Consider the following 20,596-nt stretch of genomic DNA (forward strand, 5'->3'; position numbering starts at 1 on the left):
TAGAAATGAAGTTAGAATGAATTTAATAAATGTACTAAATTCATAAATGTTTTGAAAAACATCTTTGGTATGGTCATTAATAATTTTGGTTTGAGATGGAACTATACAATATTACACATATTTACTAATCATTTATTTTAATTTTGCCTCTTGGGTTTTAATCCAGGTTAGTGCTTGTGAGTTTCAACAGTAAATAAATGGAAAATTTTCTATAGAATTGATCAATTATATCAATATACGCACTGGAGTACGAAAGGTAAGCATGAATTAATTTAGCTGAAATAATCTCATTTTTATGTCCGCATTTCTGTCAGAATGATAATAAGATCATTACTTTAATTCTACAGTATTACTATCTCTTCACTGTCTGGTATACCAGTAGATAGTGTGAGCAGGTAATGGTTGTTCCCTTCCAATAAATGTATTGGAATTTAGGGTCATGCTTGTTGGAAATAGTAGATTAAAATAAAATCTGTTTCTGCAATTTGTTCAGGAAAATAGATTTGAGATTTTTAAGTCAGGCTTTTTTGTGGAAAAAGATACAGTATAATTTAATTAGGACACTTGTTACCCTTTTCACAGGTTCATCATCTAATTCCATGCTTTAAAAAAATTATCATCATCCTTATTTTATTTAATTTACAAATTGTTGCTTAGTGGTAAAAAGCAAACTGTGCCTGCATCATTGTAAAAGACACTAATGCAGATATGAATACCAGGGCATCTCTAAGCTGTACATTAGGTGAAGAAGGTATGCAAAGTTTTAGCCACACACTGCTGAGGTATGTTTTGTTTGTGTTTGCTTATGTGTGTGCTTGCTATTGAGTTACTCTAATTTTCCTTTGATATTTTAATTTGATGGTAAATTGATATTTCTTCTGTAACATCCTTTATGTTATCATTTTGGGTCATATATTTCAGTCAAAAGTCAAAGGGTCACAGACTTATTTTTGATTGATTGTAGCTCTGTTGTTACTTCAGATTAAATTATTTCTGGATATATAGGTAGATATAGATATATAATGCTAAATGTCTTTTTAAGTGTATCTGTGTACTTGTTAAAATAATAATGATAATTATTAACAATGGTGATGACACATTTTTAATAATAATAATAATAGATGCATTTTATTTTAAATAATATTAGATAGATAGATAGATAGATAGATAGATAGATAGATAGATAGATAGATAGATAGATAGATAGATAGATATACACTGTGCAAATATAATTTGGAGAAATATAAAACTATTGATGATGATTTTGAAAGTGTCCACAATATTATTACCATAAGCTAAAATAAATTGAATATTTGCATAACTGTACTTCAGGAGCATTTCAATAGATGTTTATTAGAGTATCTGGGAATAAATAATAAAATGGTTTCATTATTTTTTATTTAGCAACAACCAATAAGGCATAAAGATTAAGATGCTAAACTAGGATTGAGGAGACCCAAGTTCTAAACTTGTCTTAGGCAGAGAAGCAGATCACTCCCTCTCAACTCTAGTTAGAATCAGACCTCATGATAAGTTGACTAAGGAAAAAAAAAGTTGTGTTTTGCATTTATAGTTTTTCTTGTATGAAATTGGTGAGCATGCAAAAGAAGCAGAACCAAGGGACAAAAAAGTGTGGTGGGTTATTTTTTGATACAGGATAACTTTGGTAATTCAATACACTGCAATGTGTGGACTAGATGTGTAAAATAGTTTCCTCTCTCTGCTGTCTAAACAAGGAAGCAAACATATTCACTTTTCATAATGCAGAATAAAGCTAGCATTTTTTGTCACAGTCAGTAAATATGAGAGGCTAGATTACACTTTCCACTAATATCCAATAAGCAAAGAAAAAGTTATTCTTCAGGTGTGTGATGTTGAGCATTTTTCAGATTTATCTTCTGGTTATGTGGTAGAAGCTATTTGGCCTTGGCAATGTTTCTTGTCTTCCAATGAGTATGCCTTAGAAAAAATAAAACAAAACAAAAAAGCATTTGGCATCATAACACTGTTGTCTTTCTTATTTCATTATAGAGCAGAAATAAGCAAATTGTGAAACAATGATAAATGAAACTGTTCCGAATGAATTCCTCATATTGGGCTTCTCTGGTCTTCAAGAGTTGCAGCTGCTACTCTTCTTTATCATTCTTGCTACATACATTTGTATTCTGTTAGGGAACATCTCCATTCTCACTATTGTTTGTCTGGATCCACGATTTCATACTCCCATGTACTTCTTCCTAGGAAATCTCTCTTTTCTGGATATCTGTTATACCACCACAGATGGTGGTATAACAGATAACAGTCCCTCAGATACTTGTGCATCTCATGGCACAGAAGAAGAGTATCACTCATGCTGGATGTGTAACTCAGCTCTATTTTTTTGTCTCCCTTGTGGGAACTGAATGCATCCTTCTAGCTGCAATGGCCTATGATCGCTTTGCAGCCATCTGCCACCCTTTAAAGTATACTTTAATTATGAAGAGGCCATTTTGTGTGCAGTTAGCTGGTGCCTGCTGGGTAGGTGGTTTTCTTAATTCAGCTCTTCATACTTACTTTACATTCCATCTCTCATTCTGTGGAGCTAATGAGATCAATTATTTTTTTTGTGATATTCCACCACTTCTATTGCTTTCATGTGGAGACACAGGTTTAAATGAAATCATCTTGCTTGTCGCTGGGGTATTTATAGGATGGATTCCATTTGTCTGCATTGTCCTATCTTACATTTATATCATCTCCACAATCATGAAGATACAATCCAATGAAAGGAGGATCAAAGCTTTTTCCACCTGCACCTCACACCTGACTATTGTTATCTTATATTATGGAAGTGCCATTTTCACCTATGTCCGACCAATATCAACTTATGCATTGGAGAAAGATCGACTCATTTCTGTCCTTTATAGCATTGTCACTCCCATGCTAAATCCTTTAATCTATACATTAAGAAACAAGGATATTAAAAATTGCCTGAAAAAGATATTTCTGAAAGTATTACATTTGAGATGAAAGCAGAATTGTAAATTAATATTTTATTTATTTCTGGAAAATTTAGAGTTCATCCTGTCTATCACCATGGATCAAAGTGACTAGCAAATGCTCTGTGTATCTATATTATCTTTTTTTAATTGTTAATGCATGCTGTTATTTTAAATGTCAATTCTAATTAAGAGTCTTGTTTGATGTACGTTTTTGGAATTCAAATGCTTATTCTTAGTTCATCAGTAATTATCTTCCTTGTATAGCAGGAGGCTCCAGATAGTACACATGGATTTTTCCTTTTTTCCATTGATAAGTAATAACCAAGATTGTTTGTCAATCAAAATTTAGTTGAATCCAAGCTTGATCCATTTAAATCATTAGTAAGTATATTAGAACAATGTATTGTTGCTTCATTTTAGAGAATAACATATATAAATATTTGTATTTACAATTATTACAATGCTTGCCTATAAGGTAATACAAAAACATGAGATAAAATAATATTCAAAAATATTGTAAACATTTGCCCCCTTACCCACCATTAAGTCTAACTAATCTTATATTTCCACTTTAGTAGTAGTTAAGAAGCCATTGATATATTAATTTAGATCAGCGGTTCTCAATCTGTGGGTCGCGACCCCATTTGGGGTCAAACGACCATTTCACGGGGTCACCAAACAACGCAGTCCGCCATTTTTTTCTCCTTTTCCTTAACTGTGCTACTCCCTCTTATTCTATTGGCTTTTGAAAGCCAATAGAATAGACTCTATTCAAGAGACTCTATTCTATTGGCGTTCGAAAGCCAATAGAATCTATTGGCGTTCGAAAGCCAATAGAATAGACTCTCTTAAATAGAGTCTAATTCTATTGGCTTTCAAAAGCCAATAGGAATTGTCCAGGCTGTCTCTGCCCTGCTGAGCCCGCCAAAAGTCCCAGTCTGCAAATGGTGCTGCAAGTTGTCTGCAGCTAAGGCGAGCTTTCTGGGTGTTTCCACCCCTCCCTGCTGAGCAACTACTAAATGTAAGTAAAAGAGAGCCAGGGGTGGGAGGTGGGTTCCTTACCTCCCTTGGGCTGGGCCAGCTGGTGGCCCAGCCAGTGATCAGCCTGTGCTGTTGCTGCCGCTTGCCAGCTACACCTCGGCCGGCGCAGGGGCCAGCACCATGCATGTGCGGCACTCCCGGGCCGAGGCGGTTGCTGGGCGACAACCTGCGTGCACCCTCGGCCTGCACAGCGTGCGCTCCAGCTTCAGGAGAGGAAGCGGAGCGTGCGTGCCTCCTCCTGCCCCGCCCGCAGGGAAATACAGGTAGTCCTCGACTTATGACCAAATGGTTGAGGGTCGTGGCATTAGGAAGGTTGAGAACCACTGATTTAGATGTTTATTTCTCTGCTTGATTTAATCTTTAAGTACTTTTTATGACTTTAGTTTTTCACATCATTGTAGGGGATACTAGACTGAAACATAAAATTACTATAATAAGGCTTTCCAGGTAACCTTTCTTTTGGTATGTGTACAGTTCTTTTGTGGCACAACTTTACTTAGAATATTTTTTTTTTTAATTTGGGTCCTGATTTTCAGCACAACATATTTTGTTAGGGATCTATGACCTTGTTTTTATTGTAAGTCAGTGCAAAACAAAGTAAAGAAGAAGGAAAATAAAGGAGAATAAAGCATTTAGATTGCCAAGAATGCACTTGCTTTGTTGCCAGTTATTGTCCTAACCAAATCAGATACAACCATATTTAAATAAGATTAGTGATGTTTCTATACATTTGATTTATACATCTATAATTGAATAATTCATTTAACTGTACATGTATAAAAACTTGTAAGGAATGTACTCTGTGTATTTGATATTGCCTACTAGTGATCAGGACTCTAGAAAATATGGCCTTTCAATATATTTTTTTTTAAAAAAATTGAAACTATGACAGAAGATAGAGAATTCTGCTTTATAAGCTTCCCCATGACCAATTATTAGTTCTTGAATCTGCATCTGGGATAAATTATTTTAGATTTGGATATTTGAATCATACTTGGGTGGAGATAAATAAATGTAATATTCAGAATTATAAAATTAGAATTTTATCCTAAGTATCATGAGAGCATTTTTTCCCCTTATTATCTTTAGTCCTGACAATCAAGTGGTATATATAGTTAAGATTATATTAAAGTAGTTAAGGCCAAGACATACTAACTCCTTAGAAATTAGTATAAATTCTGAGGAAAGACATTCAAATAATGATTTAGTAAAGTGCTATGTCATGAACAGATTAAAGACAGCCAGGGTTGAGTAAATTGGTCTAAATAAATATCTGCTCATGCAAATCTTATATTTTTTTTTTCAAAGTTGATACTATATTGTACATTCAGAAATGTATACCTAAAATGCTCTTTTGTCTTCAGGTTTGTGTCATGGCTGGATGGGACACACATTTTGCTCTTCTAGGGGTCCTAAAAGAATCATAAAATCACCCCGAAGAAGTGATGAAGAGGAGGGGTGCCTTGTCGATCACAGAAAGATGGTGGTCTTTTGGTTTGATCCAAGGAAATCCCTCTAAACCAGCAGGGGAAAGACCGGCTACATTTTTGTAACTGGCCATTAGCTGCTGACCACTACTTAATACATCATAAACAGCATGTCTGGAACTGATTGAGAATATTGATCCTTTTTTTACTATTTTACAACTGAATTTCCTGGGAAAGGTTCCCAAGAAGTGAAAAACCTCTGAATGTAAACAGAAGTGGCATTTTAATTTTATGGGGGACAGAAACATACAATATTGAAGTGGAAGTAATATAAAGCTACAGTTTTGATAAATTTGAGAACTGAGATAACTGTTAAGATTTTCTCTTTGAAAAAAGAAAAAAAAACATTGAGGCGAAATATAAGAAATCAATCTTTTGTTTTAAGAGTGGAAAATGGACTTTGAATGATATTTAGTGGTGGATTTGTGTATAGTACTATAATTTGCTTTGCTTGGTGATTCCTACCCTTGGAAAACAGCTAGCAATAAAGGAAAATATTTTGACATATTTATCATCCTGACCTTCTTGGATTATAAATACCTACTGAGCTTGGACTTTTAACTTCAAGAGCTACTGGGAGAAAAAAATGACCTTGGACTATGCCTGGCTGGGAGACCTTTGAGCTGTTTTCAAAGAGGTTGAACATTTTGAACAGTTTATATTGTGGATTACAACCTTGCCTGATTGACAATTTTTGGAATACTTGAGACAAGGGATTACTATAAAATATTGTCTTCAGAACTGAATCTATACTTTGGAATATATTGGATTAAAAAGGATACATACAGATTTAAAAAACAGAAGACTTGACCTTCTCAAGGGGGCATTATATGTTTAAATACTTTTTTGAATAAGACTAAAAGAATGGAAGATTTTTAGATATAATTAGACTTTTACATTGAAAGATATGATTTAGAATTAAGATAGCATTTTTTCTTTTTTTGATATGGGAAATATGAGGATAAGAGAAGAATTGATTTGAATAAAACTTTCAGCTATATAAATGTAATTAATATTGAGGAAATCATAATTAATAAAGATATTTCAAATATTGATGGGAAATCAAACTTTAACAAGAGTATGAAAAACAGGATATTGATTAATGAATTGACATTATTGACTTATGAATTGATATCATTGTTATTTGTATGATATTAGTAAAATACAATGAAGATGCTTATATCTAACTTTGTATATATTAACAGTAGCAAAAATTGTAATGGTGTAAATGGAGAAGAAAAGAGGATCAGGGAAAAAATACTGGATTGTGTAGTATTGAACAGATTTACATTAAAAAAGTTAATGTTAAATATTTGAAGCCAAACAACATGTTGTTTACTAAGCACTAAAGACTGTAATTTTAAAAAAATAATGAAACTTTTATAAAATAAATAAATAAATAAAATGCTCCTTTGTATAGCTTATTTAGACATTAAAATGGATTCAGTGACATACAGAACCAAAATGTTCCCTGTTCTTTGTAATACTAAAATGGTATTTTAGCATAATACTCATGCCCACATCAGGCATGAATTGAATATTCATCATCAGCGGAGATTAAAATGGCAACAGGTATTTCTAAGGAAAAATAATGACTTTTAGAAATCCATTTTGGCTAGAATATTATATATAGAATATATATTATAGAATATAATATTATCCCAGTCCCAAATATTAATATCAGTTTATTTTTAAATAGAATATGATACATTTTGCTCAGAATTAAAGCAAACAAAACCTAATTAACAGGTGCATATACAAGTTTAGTATATTATTATTAAGTTATTATTATATAAAGGAAAGAGAATCACTGTGGACTGGCAAGAAGTATAAAATCCTGGAAAGGTTAACCCAACCCACATAGCTGACTGCACATTAATTTAGTATTTAACCTTCAAGCAGAGTAGACACATTCTGAGTAATGAGATGTTCCCATCAATCATTTGTCATGCTTAGATATTTTCTTCATGACTATGGGGTGAATTGTAGCCACCAGCCTCCATAGGAAGGATGGGTCAGTTTAAATGGCCTGCCCCAGGATTTTGGTGGATCTGGAATATTTTTACAATGTGTTTGGGAATTTCCCAGTACTCTTGGGGATAGAGCTGCTGAATACTTTGTTAAGCACTTGCGGAGGGGGCAGAACAGAGGAGGTTTGAATGCTATGTAGGGTTGTTCTGAATAGTCTCTTCCTGCCTTGCCAAATGTGGGTGGGTCCTTGGGTTTCCTAGAAGTTTCAAGAGATGAAGCAGGTGAAGAAATACTTACAATGAAGCTCATAGAATACAGTATGAGTAATATGACCAGTCTCATGCATAAAACAGAATCATTTCTTTGTCTTTATTTCATCTGCAAAATGTCATCCAATTAATGTTTTTAGAATGTCTTAGTCCCTACTTGAACTACTTCTACATATTAGAAGTTTTGTGTCTTCATCTAAGCAGTCATGAGAGACTTTAGAGTTCAAAATTAGCTCTTGGAATTGAAGTAACATGATAAATTACTATTGTTTAACAATCATTTGAAATTATGATAGACCTTAATGTAAAATGTTGGCCCCCAACTTCATGGTCATATAACAGCTTTTCAGATGTTTGGTAACCAATCCATTTTTAAAAGTGGTTGCAGCATCCTGTAAACATGATTTGTGAAGTTTTTGCTGGTTTTTTTTTTTTTTAGTATTTTTGCCTGTTTTAACCATAGAATTCACTCAATGATCATAGTGATTTGCTTTATGACCCCACAAACATATTGTAAAATCACATCCAGTCACAAAGGTGCCTTGACCTATTACCATAAAACCTGTTTACATAATAAAAGTAAAGGACTATTTGTATTCCATAATTCTGTAAGGCAAAAGCTAAGAGAAAATATATCCACTTTAAATAAATAAATGGCATACATTTCTTCAGACATTACATCAGGACAATGCAGCAAAAGATTTCTATTTCTTTTTCTTTTTTGCAAGGGGGGAGAGAAGCAGAGAAAATGCAGAGGGAGGTATCTTAAAAGTTTAATAAACATTTTAATAAACTAAGGCCAAATATTTCTGCTGTCATAATTCTTTTCTGTCGTCTACCACCTTCCCCCAAGCTACAAGAATAGGATTTAATGATATAGACTTTCTTTCAAATACATATTGCATTCATTAATCTACACAATGCCAATATTGGAGTAAGCTTAAGGATGAAGATAAATAAAACAATGTAAATATAAAATAATAATTGTAATTAAAAGAAATTTTAAGAATAAAAGCTTTATTAAATAGATGGCTTAGCTAAAAGCTAAGAGTCTGTAATATTCAGCAGACCACAATTAACCTAGATTCAACTGCTTTTAGTCACTGCCTTATTTCATAAGCAGCTGCACAGAACAAGAAAGCTATTACACTGATTAATTCTTCTCACTGTCAGGAAATTTCTCCTTAGTTCCAGCTTGGATCTTTCTTTAATAAGCTTTACACATTGCGTCTTGTCCTGCTTTCAGGTGCTGTAGAAAATAAATCAACCCCCTCTTTCCTGTGATAGTCCTTCAAGTATTGGCCGGCAGCTATCACGTCTCCCCTAACTCTTCTCTTTGATAGGCTAAATATAACACAAAAACAGAGTTGGAAGAAACTTTGAAGATCTTCTAGTCTAATCCCCTGCTCAAGCAGTAGATCTAGGAAACCCTGTTCAGGCAAGGAACTCTTCATCAAAGCAATCTCAAAATTTAGTAAGTTCAAGGGCCTTTTTGAAGTAACTTTATATAAAGCTTCTTTAGAGCATTTTTTACATCTTTGTTTTTCAGACTGTATATAATGGGGTTTAACATAGGGGTTAAGACACTGTGCTGGATTGACATTGGCTTGTCCATGGTGTCTGAGTAGCCAGAGGCAGGATTCGGGTATCAAATGAAAGCAGTCCTACACAATAAGAAAACTACTGTGAGGTGGGATGCACACGTGGAAAATGCCTTCTGCCTTCATTCTGCAGAATTTATGTTGAGAATGGAGTCAACAATATGAATATAGGAAGCTATAAATACAAAAAGGGCAGCAAACCCTAATGGCATGCTACAGATAAAAATGACTATTTCATTGGCAAAAGTACTAGAGCAAAATAATTGCAATAGCAGAAGTAATTCACAGCTGAAATGGATAATGTTACTGGGACCACAGAAGTGTAAGTCAGTTTAAAAAAGAGTATTCACATAGGCATCCAGGAAATCTGACAGCCATACAAACAGTACCATTTGGATGTAAAAACAGTGGTTGATAATGGTGCTGTATTGCATATAGCAGCATAACAATCATACACCATTGCTGAAAGTAAGATTTCTGATCCAATTCTGAAAATAAAAATAAAAAAAAGACTTGAACTATGTAGTCACAGAGAGGATTATCTTTTTGGTAACCAGGAGATTCTGTAGCATTTTGGAAACTCTTACAGAAGAATAGCAGATGTCAAGGAAAAATAAGTTAATGAAAAAGAAATACATTGGAATGGTAGTTGGGGGTTAGCCCTTATTACCAATATGATGACCATATTTCCTACTAAGGTTAAAGTAGATTGATAAAAAAAAACACGAACAATGTTTTTTTGGGTGATCCAGTGGAATGTTGGATCACAAGAGAATCCCAAGAGAAGAAATTCAGCCTCAACAGTTTTGTTTTCCATAGTACATTTCTAAATGACATTAATTCATTGATTATGTGACATCAAGTTGATGCCAAGTACTAGCAATCACATAGACTGATTTTGTCCATGAATCTTTGGTTCCAACTTGATCTTTTAGGATTTCCAACTGTAGCCCCACAATACTGATCTATAAGGAGAAAGCCTCGGAAATAACATAACCTTCCATTCATTTATTGGTTTTTCATGTAACATTTTCATGCTTTTTCCATGAAAAACTGACAAGCTCTAACATCAGATTAAACAACAAGTTTCCACTGTTGTAATCTGGAGGCCAGTGGCTTTGCCTTACTCTTAGTCAATTCAAAATCCCTGACCAGGTCATTTAGTTCACTCTGAAATTAGATATAGTTCAGGGGGAGCATTCAGTGGGCTAAAGTTTAGGTCCATTGACATAGATGCCCTGGATTAGCTGCATCCTGCTCATCATTTTAATCATTATCTGGGTCTAGGAGGAGGATTCTGGTGGATCTGGAATTGGCAAGTCTTCACCATAAGGGGTACAGGATGCAGTACAGATTGAATGTTTAGATATTCCATGGTCCACTTCTTATTTCTTGAGATCCCTTTTTCAACTGGGGGAACCATGTGAAAAGAGCAGTTGCTACAATGATTGGTGGGTTCCCTCCACACCATTGGGACTGCAAAAGGCATCGACTTTTTTTTTCTTGTTTAGCCAATGACGCAGATAAGTTGCACATGTAATGCAACAATAATGAGAGGTCCAACTCTTGTCCTGGTCCCCTATTTTGCATCCAAAATATATGTGGTATGCCTTTTTAACCACTGCCATCATACTTCACTTTTGAGATGCAAATGTAACCTTGCCACAAATGTAGCAGAGGTTATCTGCACTGTTTACCCAGTTTTGTGGCACATTGGCTTCCAAGGAAAAATATCACACAACTGTTCCTTGGAAATAGGCAATAACACTTTTACAAGCCATCAGATGTAACTGTATGATGTGTAGAACTGGCCAAGGCAAATGTACCTTGGAATAAAAGAACAATAAATTACAGTTAGGTAATAATTTTTAGTCTCAAAGTGAAGATAAATTTATACACTTCCATGTGGTACCATTTAGATTGTTCTACCGTACTTTGTTGAGAGGTTACGAGGCATCATGATCATTGTACACCTCCCTCTCTTGTAGGCAAATATACTTGCCTGTGTATAAATCTTTATTGTGAAATATCTTGAAAACTTTAGCCAACCAACATTTTTATCACCTGTTTTCTAATTCACCTAATCAAAATATGTAAAAATTAACACATTTTATCTCGGAGATTGATAATTTCCCAAAATTTGTAGACCAATGTAATCATTGTAATTAAGTCCATCCATCTTGGCTCAATGGGATGGTAATCTGGCAAAATATCAATTGATTCTCTAAACATGAATTATGTATTATAATTATTCATTTTAAAATGATAGAGATAGATACATGAAATAGACACACAAACACACACAAAGAGAGAGAGAGAGATCTTCATTTCAAAACACTCAGATCTTTCCTTAATCATATTTTTCATTTTCTGCAATTTGAATCACAATTTTCAATTAAAAATATTCCACAGTAGCATTAAGATATGTCATTTTTAGACACAAGTTTTAAAGAATAAGTAGGAGCATTTGAGTAACTTTCTATAGGCTGGGAAACTAAGCAGATTCAGGACTTGTTTTTACTTGACTAAGAGATTGTTAGAAATCACTGAAACTATAGGATAGACCAGAAAGTCAAAAAGCATTCCAGGGGAAAGCTATGGCAAATTGCATCCATATTATTGCCTACAGAAATGCATGGATATGTCCATGAATTCAGAATCTAATCTTGATTCCAAAGAGTTTTTACTTTATGCTGCGAACAAATATAGTTTGTATGTTCTGATAATCTAAAAATACATCATTAAATGTATGCTGAAATACATTTTCATAATTTCACAAATATGAAGATTCCTGTAGAATGTAGTCAAAGAAATCAAGTGCCTGAGATTAAAAAAGAAAGATAAAATGCAAAGATATTATTGAAAGTAATAATAATAATAATAATAATAATAATAATAATAATAATAATAATAATAATAATAATGAAGAGAACTAAACAAAAAGTCTCCACCAGACTAAAATTAATTTTAAAAATAAGCATTATGCAATTACTTGGAATGAAACTGAAGCAAAGGAATTAATTTTTTTAAAAAATACAATTTTATTTTATTCAACAGATTAAAACCCAAAATCCAAAAAGAAAAAAAAAATTAAAACAGAGAGAAAACAAAACTAAACAAAAATATTGAAAAAATGTATTTATTTTATAAAAAATAAACAAAGGACAGAAACACATATTATCCCTCCTAGTTGAACACTGACAAAATTATTGCAACAGTTATAGCTTCTCCCCTTGCAGAGCAAGTCTAAAATTTATAAAATTGTACATCTATTTGCAGCCCAATTGATCTGTCAGATATTATATATGTGGAAAAAAAAGTTAACAGGTTCAACAACAGCAAAGTAAAAATTCAAAGCACTTTGTTAACTGTTTATTATTATAATTTATTCATAGAAAGTCTACACGGTTCCTTTTTTGTCACAAATCACCCCAATTATTATCTTTGAGTCCAGGGTCAAATATCCTCATTTCGCTATTAATAATGAAATATTTTCCTAGGTTTTTAATTGGGAACTTTCCCAACAATTGCACATCATTTCCAAAGTTCATTAAGAGTTTGTTGTAAATATCGCTGCAACATTTTATCAATGCAGTTTTTGATAAGCAGGTGTACAGCACATGGCCATGTTATGCATTGTTACAGGATTCTGGATCAGATATCAGAAACTTTTCATACAGTTAGGTATTAAATCATATAAGTCAAGCAGATTAGCATGCTAGCTATAATGGCTCAAGTCTGCTAACAGGTCAGATTGTAAAATTCCATTATATATATATATATAATGGAACCTTGTGTTAGGCGAGAATGCCCTTCTCTGACTCATCCAGCTCCAAAAGAAATGCAATTGGAGTTATGAAGTGTCTTAAACTATCAGCCATGAAGTCTTTACACATATGGTATTAATGAATATGGTATTCTATATCAAATGGGCTCTGCTTGAATATCACTATTATTTGGTTGAAGTCATAAACAGTAAGTGAAAAGATGAAAGTCCTAGGAGTACAATTTGTTCCAAACAGGTTGAACTCCATCCTGTAATTTAAAGGGTATGGATAAAGTTGTAGAAGAAAGTGACAACTTCAGTTAGTAATTTAATGAGGCATGCCATATCGTAGTTGCCAATCTTCATGCATTCTCTTTCTTCATGAAGGTAATCTGCCTTCATGCATTCTCTTTCTTCATGAAGGTAATCTCAAAATTCAATAAGTTCAACGACCTTTTTGAAGTCACTTTCTAAAAAGCTTCTTCAGAGCATTTTTTACATCTTTGTTTTTCAGACTGTATATAATGGGGTTTAACATGGGGGTTAGGATACTGTACTGGATTGATGCTAGCTTGTCCACGGTGTCTGAATAGCCAGAGGCAGGTTTCATGTATCTAATGAAAGCAGTCCCACAAAACAGGAAAACTACTGTGAGGTGGGAAGCACAAGTAGAGAATACCTTCTGCCTTCCTTCTGCAGAATTTATCTTGAGAATGGAACCAACAATATGAACATAGGAAGCTATAATTAGAAGAAGGGCAGCAAATCCTAATGGCATGCTAAAGGTAAGAATGACCATTTCATTGGCAAAAGTACTAGTGCAAGACAGCTGCAATAGCAGAGGTAACTCACAGCTGAAATGGGTAATGTTACTGGGACCACAGAAGTGTAAGTCAGTTAAAAAAAGGGTATTGACAAGGGAATCCAGGAAACCTGATAGCCAAGCAAACAGTACCATTTGGATGCATAAGCGGTGGTTCATAATGGTGCTGTATCTCAGTGGGTTACATATAGCAGCATAACGATCATATGCCATTGCTGAAAGTAAGAAGATCTCTGTTCCAACCATGAAAATAAAGAAAAAGATCTGAGCTATGCAGCCACAGACAGTAATTGTCTTTTTAGTAGTCAGGAGATTCTGTAGCATTTTGGGAACTGTTACAGAAGAATAGCAGATGTCTATAAAAGATAAGTTAACAAGAAAGAAATACATTGGAGTGTGTAGTTGAGGGTCAGTCCTTATTACCAATATGATTACCATATTACCTACTAAAGTTATTAAGTAGATTGATAAAAAAACCAGGAACAAGAAAACTTGGAATGTTGGATCACCAGAGAATCCCAACAGAAGAAATTCAGTCACAGCAGTTTTGTTTTCCATGGAACATTTCTAAGTGACATTAATTAATTGATTATGTGGCATCAAGTCCTAGCAATCACATAGTTAGCTTTTGTCCATGAATCTTTGTTTCCAGCTTGACCTTTATGTGTTCCAACTGTGCTCCTATAACTATTGTAAGTTCATCCATCTTGCCTCAATGAGATGGTAATCTGAAAAAAAATGTTTATTGATTTTTTTAAAAAAAATATGAACTACCTCTTGTAGCTATTTATTTTGAATAGGTAGCTTGCTAGAGATAGATAGATGATAAATAGGTGTGTGTGTGTGTGTGTGTGTGAGAGAGAGAGAGAGAGAGAGAAAGAGAGAGAGAGAGAGAGGGAGAGAGAGAGAGAGAGAGAATCAATAGCACTTAGACTTATATACTGCTCCACAGTGCTTTACAGCCCTCTCTAAGCAGTTTACAGAGTCAAAATATTGCCCCCCCCCCAAATCTGGATCTTAATTTTACCAACCTCAGAGGCATGGAAGGCTGAGTCACCCATGAGTGAGTGGGAATTGAATTGCTGAACTGCTGGTAACTGGCAGTCAGCAGAAATAGTCTACATTATTGCATTCTATCCACTCCACCTCCACAGCTCATTATGCTAATGGAACAATTTTAATTTCATGAACACAAACTGGTTTTGCAGCAAAATAAAACTAGGCTGCACACTGCAAATGAGGCCACTTTTGTTAACAATTTATATTTCTATTTAACTGGCATTAGATTACAAGGTTGTGATTCTTACGTTTACCTTCTAAAGCAGGGGTGTCAAACTGCTGGCCTGCGGGCCAGATGTGTCATGCCAAAAACGCACCCACCCTATTGCTGGCTATGGAGAAAAAGTCACGATATGTCACAATATGTCATTTTTGAGAGACAAGTTTTTAAAAATAAGGAGCATTTGATCAATGTTGTATAGGCTAAGCAGATTCAGGTTATTACTTGACTAGGAGACTACTGGAACTATAGGATAGACCAGAAAATCAAAAAGCATCCCAGGGGAAAGCTATGGCAAATTGCATCCATATTATTGCCTACAGAACTACATGGATGTGTCCATGAATTCAGAATCTAATCTTGATTTCAAAGAGCTTTTACTTTATTCTGAGAAAAATATAGTTTGTATGTTTTGACAATCTGAAAAATACATCATTAAATGTACATTTAAATACATTTTCACAATTTCACAAATATGAAGTAATAGGATAAATTGATCTATAATTGAACACAAGTGGAATTGTATTGAAAAGAAGCTAATTTGGCATAAAGATAGGCTAAAGCTAATATTCAGAGTTGTATTTAAATGTATATGGTTGCCTACAGATTTTCTTAGATATTTTAGTGGAGAAATGATTCCCTGTATCTTTTTTTTTTCTTGTAAAGTATGGAATACAAGCCATGGTACTACTTGCATTTTAGAAATGGACTACTGACACTTTTAGCTTGAACTAGTATTATCATTTTAATCTTGTTCAATCAGTCAGTGTAATTGTAGCTGAATGCAGCATAGAAACTGTCTGCAACTTCTTAAACCCAATGTGCCTTTTCCAGGATTCTCTTCAAGAAGTGCAAAACAAGTGTCATATGAATGCTCCTGCAATTTACACCTCTACCTGAAAATAATAATAATAATAATAATAATAATAATAACAACAACAACAACAACAACAACAGTTGCAGATCAATGGTGAGAGGCTGGGAGAGGTTAATATCAAGAGAGGAATATTTCAAGGAGATTCATTATCACCATTACTATTTGTTATTGCACTGTTTCCTCTGTCAACAATACTGAATAACTCAGGACATGGCTATCAAACATCAAAAACATCTGCCAGACTATCCCACCTCCTTTACATGGATGATCTGAAGCTGTATGGAAAAACATCATCTGAAATAGAATCGCTGCTCAACACTGTCCGTATATATAGCCAAGATACTGTAATGGAGTTTGGCTTGGACAAATGTGCCACACTTACTATCAAACAAGGAAAAATAGTGAAAACTGAAGGAATCAAGATGCCCCACGAAAATAACATTAAGAGTCTGGATGAGGAAGAGTACTACAAATACTTGGGTATCCTTCAAGCTGACAACATCAAGCACACTGAAGTCAAGAAAAAGATTAGAGGTGAATACATCAAGAGAGTGAAGAAGATCTTAAAATCCAAACTCAATGGAGGAAATACCATAAAGGCAATCAACACCTGGGCAATCCCAGTCATTAGGTACACAGCTGGAATAGTGGACTGGATTCAAGCAGAACTAAAAGCAATGGATAGGCAGACCAGAAAAATAATGACAATGAATCATGCCCTTCATCCACGCAGTGACATTGATAGACTTTATCTACCAAGGCAAATAGGTGGGCGTGGAATGCTACAAGTACATCAGATGGTTGAAGAAGAAAAAATGGCTTTGGAAGAATATCTGAAGAACAATGATGAAGATGCACTGAAATTAGTATATCAGGAAGGCTTACTAACTACTGGAGAGACCAAACTGGCCTACAAGAAAGACCAAATGAAGAACAGAATAGAGGCATGGGAAGACAAAGCACTACATGGCCAATACATGAAAAAAATAGCTGGGAAAGCAGATAATAATAAAACCTGGCAATGGCTAAGAGCAGGAAAATTGAAGAAAGAGACCGAGGGACTAATTCTGGCTGCACAAGACCAAGCCTTAAGGACAAATGCATACAAAGTCAAAATTGAGAAGACAGCAACAGACAGTAAGTGCCGCCTATGCAAAGAAGCTGAAGAAACAGTGGACCACTTGGTAAGCTGTTGCAAGAATATTGCACAAACTGAGTACAAGCAGCAGCATGACAAAGTAGCAACAATGGTGCATTGGAAGATCTGCAAAAAATATCATTTGCCTGTAAGCAAAAACTGGTGGGATCATAAAATAGAGAAAGTCATAGAAAATGATAAAATTAAACTGCTCTGGGACTTCAGAATTCAAACAGACAAGCACCTGCAACATAACACCCCAGACTTAACAATTGTCGATAAGAAAGACAAAAAAGTCTGGATAGTGGACGTGGCAGTGCCTGGAGACAGCAGAATAGAAGAGAAAGAACTGGAGAAGATAACAAAATACAAAGACCTACAAATAGAAATAGAAAGACTGTGGCAAAAGCAAGCAAGGGTAGTACCAATAGTCATAGGCTCCTTGGGTGCAATCCCAAAACAACTGGAGCACCACTTGGCATTGATAAATTTGCTATTAGTCAATTGCAAAAGGCGGCCTTACTAGGAACTGCTTCCATCCTGCGATGATACCTGTAATACCATCAAACATTCACATCTGCCTTTCCCAGGTCCTTGGGAAGGACTCGATAGGTAGACAAAATGCCAAATCCAGTCTGAACATCTGGCTGACTGTGTGATGTTCCATCATCATCATCATCATCATCATCATCATCAAGTCATAGTAATAGTAGTAGTTGGGAGTGACTTTGGAGGTCATCTAGTCCAACCCCCAGCTCAGGCAGGAAACCCTATACCATTTCAGACAAATGGAATAATATTTTGAAACTCAGAATGATGCTATATTGGTTAAAAAGATAACATTCTATAAGAAATGCAGTTGTTTTTTGAACTTTGAATCATAATAGAAAACAGACAAATCTTATCCTTACCTACTTCATTATTCCCTTTTTGGACTAGCATGGGCTCAGCTTTGTAGAAATAAATATTATTTGTACATATAGAGGGAATAATTTCTTTTCTTTTTTTTTAAGGATTGATTGAGAGAGAGAGTGAGAAACAGAGATAGGAAAAAAGAAGTACCTTCATGGGGAAAACACCAGAACAATTATTAGTTAAGAGAGTTGGTATTTTCAAAATAAAACAGAATTAAGTATTATTTCGATTGGGAATTTATTTCCCATTGGATCAATTATCGGAACATATGACTATGTTGGGATTATATTAAACCTGCACACTAGAATTCACATAATAGTTAACACTATTTTCTATTATGGGACAGGGGTGTCTTGAAAGCATTAGAGTGGATCTTGTAAAACAATGAAAATGGATGAATAGTGAAGAAATGACAGAAATTAGAGCAAAGTAGAATGACCGTAGGAATAGAAAATATGAGTCTTATATGAAAAAGTGTGCCCAAATATATTGATCTGCCAAGAGAATGTAAATAAAGTAGATATAAGGAAGATTATACAGAATCTGCTTGAAAGAGACTGAAAATAAATATTGCATATTTTCACAGAAATGTATGGAGTTACAATGATGAGAAGTATGAAAAATACTGCATCCAGTTTTGTTCACCACGATGTAAAAAAGATGTTGAGGCTTTAGAAAGAGTACAGAGAAGAGCAATAAAGATGATTACGGGACTGGAGGCTAAAATATATAAGGAACGGTTGCTGGAATTGGGTACGTCTAGTTTAACGAAGAGAAGGATGGGGCTGGACATGATAGCAATGTTCCAATATCTCAGGGGCTGCCACTAAGAAGAGGGAGTCAAGCTATTCTCCAAAGCACCTGAAGGCAGGACAAGAAGCAACAGATGGAAACTAACCAAAGAGAGAAGCAACCTAGAACTAAGGAGAAATTTCCTGACAGTTAGAACAATTAATCAGTGGAAGAACCTGCCTCCAGAAGTTGTGAATGCTCCAACACTGGAAGTTTTTAAGAAGAGACTGGCATTGGACTAGAAGGGGATTGAACTAGAAGAGGTCCCTTCCAATAGTGTTGTTGTTATTGTTGTTATTTTGTATGATTAAATAAATATACTTAAATTGTGGATTACTTTGCATGGAAGTTGGTCTCTGAATTCAATAAGAATGGAATATTAAAGAATTAAAGCTGGCATGAAAATAAAAACTTAATGGCTCATTTTAAACAGGAACTGTCAGATATTTCTTACCATCCCCTGCAGCTCCGGAGCCTCCTCCGCCATTTGCAGAGAGAGACAAGGAGAGAGAGAGAGGCACGTGCGCTTCCCCTTTCTCTCTCTTTCTCTCTCTCATGCAGACTTAACCCCAAGCAGGGCTCCTGATTGGCCCTGTGCCCGGGTGCCCCGCCCCCTGGCAGAAGGGCAGCCAGGAAGTCCCTTTCCTGGGCTGGCCCTGTCCGATACATACATGGCTGGGGAGCCACATGGGGAAGCCCCGAGATCCCCGCTAAGAGCAGTCTCCACTGCTCCTCCTCCCACAAACCACAGCCCCTGCAATGCCCAGCCAGCACGACTGTTGGCCAAGCAGCACCAGAGGATCAGTGGCAGGGGGAGGGAGGGGGCTCTGAATACGTGGAGCACTGCTGCAAAGCAGCCACAGGACAGGTGGCATACTTCCCCCAGCTTACCTGTACCAGGCACCAGTCCCAGCTGGGGCATTGCTCCCTGGGCTATCCCCAGACCACTCCCTGAGTAGCCGAGCCAGCCATGTGTCTCCTTGGGCCGGGCCGGGTGGCAGTCCCAGCTGGGGTGGCGGCTCGTGGGGCCAGCAGCCGGTGGGGGCTTTGATCCCTGGGCCTTCCAAGGGTCATTCCCTCAGCAGCCAAGCTGGCTGGGCTGGCGGCCAGCAGGGGCATTGATCCTTGGGCTATCCCCAGGTAGCTGAACTGGCCACATGTTTCCCCAGGCCGGGCTGGGTGGCAGTCCCAGCTGGGCCGGTGGCTGGCAGGGGCATCAATCACTGGGCCATCCCCGGGCCACTTCCTCAGCAGCCAAGCCATGCATCTCCCCGGGCCAGGCCAGGCTGGGGCCTGGCTGGGGCAGTGACCGGTGGGGGCATCAAACCCTGGGCCATCCTCAGGCAGCCAAACCAGCCACACATCTCTGCAGGCTGGGCTGGGCAGCAGTCTTGGCTGGGGCGACAACCAGCGGGGACATTGATCCCTGGGCCATCCCCGGGCCACTCCCTCAGCAACTGAGCCTGCCACACATCTCCCCGGGCCAGGCCAAGTGGCAGTCCCAGCTGGGGTGGTGGCTGCCGGGGACATCAATCCCTGGGCTGTCCTCAGGCCACTCCCTGGGTAGCCGAGCTGGCCATGTGTCTCCCTGGGCCAGGCCAGGTTGCAGTCCTGGCTGGAGCGGCAGCCAGCAGGGGCATCGCTCCCTAGGCCATG

At 36.3% G+C, this 20,596-nt stretch overlaps 2 protein-coding genes across 2 annotated transcripts; one reads left to right on the plus strand and one right to left on the minus strand.

Moving 5' to 3' along the window:
• Positions 1–2,057: 2,057 nt before the first annotated feature.
• LOC120319995 (olfactory receptor 5V1-like) lies at positions 2,058–5,729 on the plus strand. The gene is given in 3 exon segments (XM_039369417.1): positions 2,058–2,279; positions 2,281–2,991; positions 5,387–5,729. Coding segments are annotated over 3 exon segments (996 nt in total). The 3' UTR covers positions 5,450–5,729.
• Positions 5,730–12,714: 6,985 nt separating this feature from the next.
• LOC120319997 (olfactory receptor 5V1-like) lies at positions 12,715–16,147 on the minus strand. Its single transcript, XM_039369420.1, has 2 exons — positions 15,253–16,147; positions 12,715–14,667 (listed from the first exon to the last, which is right to left on the minus strand). The coding sequence occupies exon 2, from the start codon at positions 14,495–14,497 to the stop codon at positions 13,580–13,582; it is 918 nt and encodes a 305-aa protein (XP_039225354.1). The 5' UTR covers positions 14,498–14,667; positions 15,253–16,147; the 3' UTR covers positions 12,715–13,579.
• Between the last annotated feature and the right edge of the window lie 4,449 nt (positions 16,148–20,596).

This window comes from Crotalus tigris, unplaced genomic scaffold (genome assembly GCF_016545835.1).
Source record: "Crotalus tigris isolate CLP2741 ecotype Arizona unplaced genomic scaffold, ASM1654583v1 scf7180000021055.717220, whole genome shotgun sequence".
In the NCBI taxonomy this organism is placed as follows: Eukaryota; Metazoa; Chordata; class Lepidosauria; order Squamata; family Viperidae; genus Crotalus; species Crotalus tigris.